The sequence below is a fragment of the Egretta garzetta genome, unplaced genomic scaffold (assembly GCF_000687185.1).
Source record: "Egretta garzetta isolate BGI_Z169 unplaced genomic scaffold, ASM68718v1 scaffold1346, whole genome shotgun sequence".
Lineage (NCBI taxonomy): Eukaryota > Metazoa > Chordata > Aves > Pelecaniformes > Ardeidae > Egretta > Egretta garzetta.
This window is the reverse complement of record NW_009260003.1, coordinates 39,896-41,760: the sequence shown is the minus strand read 5'-3', so window position 1 is coordinate 41,760 and position 1,865 is coordinate 39,896. Positions and strand designations below refer to the sequence as shown.

The 1,865-nt window shown below is 58.9% G+C and overlaps 1 protein-coding gene across 1 annotated transcript in view; it reads left to right on the top strand.

Annotated features, from left to right (window-relative positions):
- The window catches only part of LOC104127875 (neuronal acetylcholine receptor subunit beta-2), a 3,482-nt gene extending 3,109 nt beyond the window's left edge, over positions 1-373 (top strand). The window contains exon 3 of the mRNA XM_035896061.1: positions 362-373. Coding sequence (XP_035751954.1) covers positions 362-373 — 12 coding nt within the window. The remainder of the gene's footprint in view (positions 1-361) is intronic.
- Positions 374-1,865: the final 1,492 nt, after the last annotated feature.

Here is a 1,865-nt window from a genome sequence, read left to right as displayed (position 1 = left end):
GTGCAACTGGAGCCGAGAGCTGCCATGAGAATTGTGTGAGGAAAAGGAAAATAGAAATCAATCACAACTTGAGCCAGGGGCAGCCGGGCCCCTGCCGTGGGTCACGCTGGGCTGGCAGCGCTTCCCGAGCTCTCCCTCGCAGGCAGGAATTGGCCTCATCGGGAAAAACGGCAATGGAGGGTTTGCTATAAATACCACTAATCCTCCGTGCTGGGGGGAGCGCGGCGCAGCCGGGGGCCGGTGGCACGCAGCACCCGGGGAAGCCACACACTAGAAATGAATTTAAATCCCAGCACTTCAGCCAGGCTGAGAAAGCCTGGGCTGCTCCAGCTGATGCTCCTGGCCCCCCTCCTCCTCTCAGGGGTGCCCCTAAAGCAGCACCCTGCCCCCTCTGTCCCACCTCCGCTGCTGTGGGTGCAGGGCAGGGGGGCCCTGCTGTGCCCCAACGGGGAGCAGGGACCCGTGAGGGGCAGGAGGGTGCGGGGAGCGTGGCAGAAGCCCCAGCACCCTCAGCAGCCACCAGCAGGAGGATTGGGGGGGGGGCCATGGGAGATGGAGGACCCCCGAGCTCCATCCTGGGGCCATCACCAGGACCCTGCTCTGTGCACGGGGAGGAGCGGGATGGCCGAGGCTGTTGCCACCCCTGGCAGCTCTGCACCGCAGTCGGTGTCCGAGCGCCGCGGGCAGGGTGAGCCCACGGCAGGCAGCAAGTGTTGAACCCACTTCTCCTTTCCTGCAGGGCAGGGAAGAGATGCACAAACCTGGGGCACAGGCAGAGCCGGGGCCTCGCTTCCCTGGCTGGGCTCCCCCCACCCCAGGCCTCTTCCTGATCTTTTTCTGATGACACCGGTGTCAACTGGGCTGTCCCAGGCAACACCAGCACAAGCTGCACCCCGGGAAAGGGGCTGCCCCAAGAGCAGGCTGCCCTACATCGAAGGAACTTGCCCCTGGGATGGGAACAGCATCTACTTCTCACCTTTGACGAGCAAGTGGTTGAGCTCAGAGGCAGACGCCCCTGCAGAACCCCCCCAGGCTCCCAAGGTGGGAGAGGAGAAACCCCAGCCTGGAGCCAGAGCCAGAAGAGCCTGGCCCTGCCAGTCCAGGGTGTGCTCAAGCCCCTCCGTGGGCTCAATTCTGCCCCCCAAGGGCTCAATTCTGCCCCCCTGAGCCCCTGCTTAAGGCAAGAGGCTCAGTTCACAACTGCCACAATTCTATGTGAGGATTACGCATCGTTTAGCAAAGGGTAACTTGCCTCCGCTCCTCTCCCAACCCCGCCCAGGGCCCCCTCTTTCGCTCAGGGGGAATTAACAGACCCGAGGCACAGAGCCAGCTCTAATAGAGAAATTTCCTTTTTTTTTTTTATTATTAATGCGGAATGTTTTGCTGGTCCTGCCGGCTGCCTCGCAGAGATCAGTCCCAGGTCCCAGCTCAGAGGGGCTGCCAGCCACAGAAAACCAGCCAGAGAGCCTTTTTTTTTTTTTTTCCTCAAAAGAGAAAAATTTGCCTCAAAACCTGCCAGAGGGATCTGTAGTGCACGGTCCAAAGGTTTCGAGCTCACAGTCTGAGAATCCCTCTGGTTTCTTGTGCCTTCTTTTAAAAAAAAAAAAAAAAAAAAAAAGAGGAGACAAAAACATAAAAGCAAACAGGGACTGAGCCTGCCCTAGCTTAAAAAAAGACATTTTCATGCATGTTTTAAAAAGAGAAAGGGCAGGGTCTCAGCGTAAGAAGAGCAGAGAGAGAAGGCAGCCAGGCCTACGGGGGAAACTGCTGCACGCTCCCGGTTCCCCTTCAAAAAGGTGGTGGTGAAAGAAGGACACGTGCACCCATGCACACGCCTGGGCACACTCACACCCCCCTCCCCACGC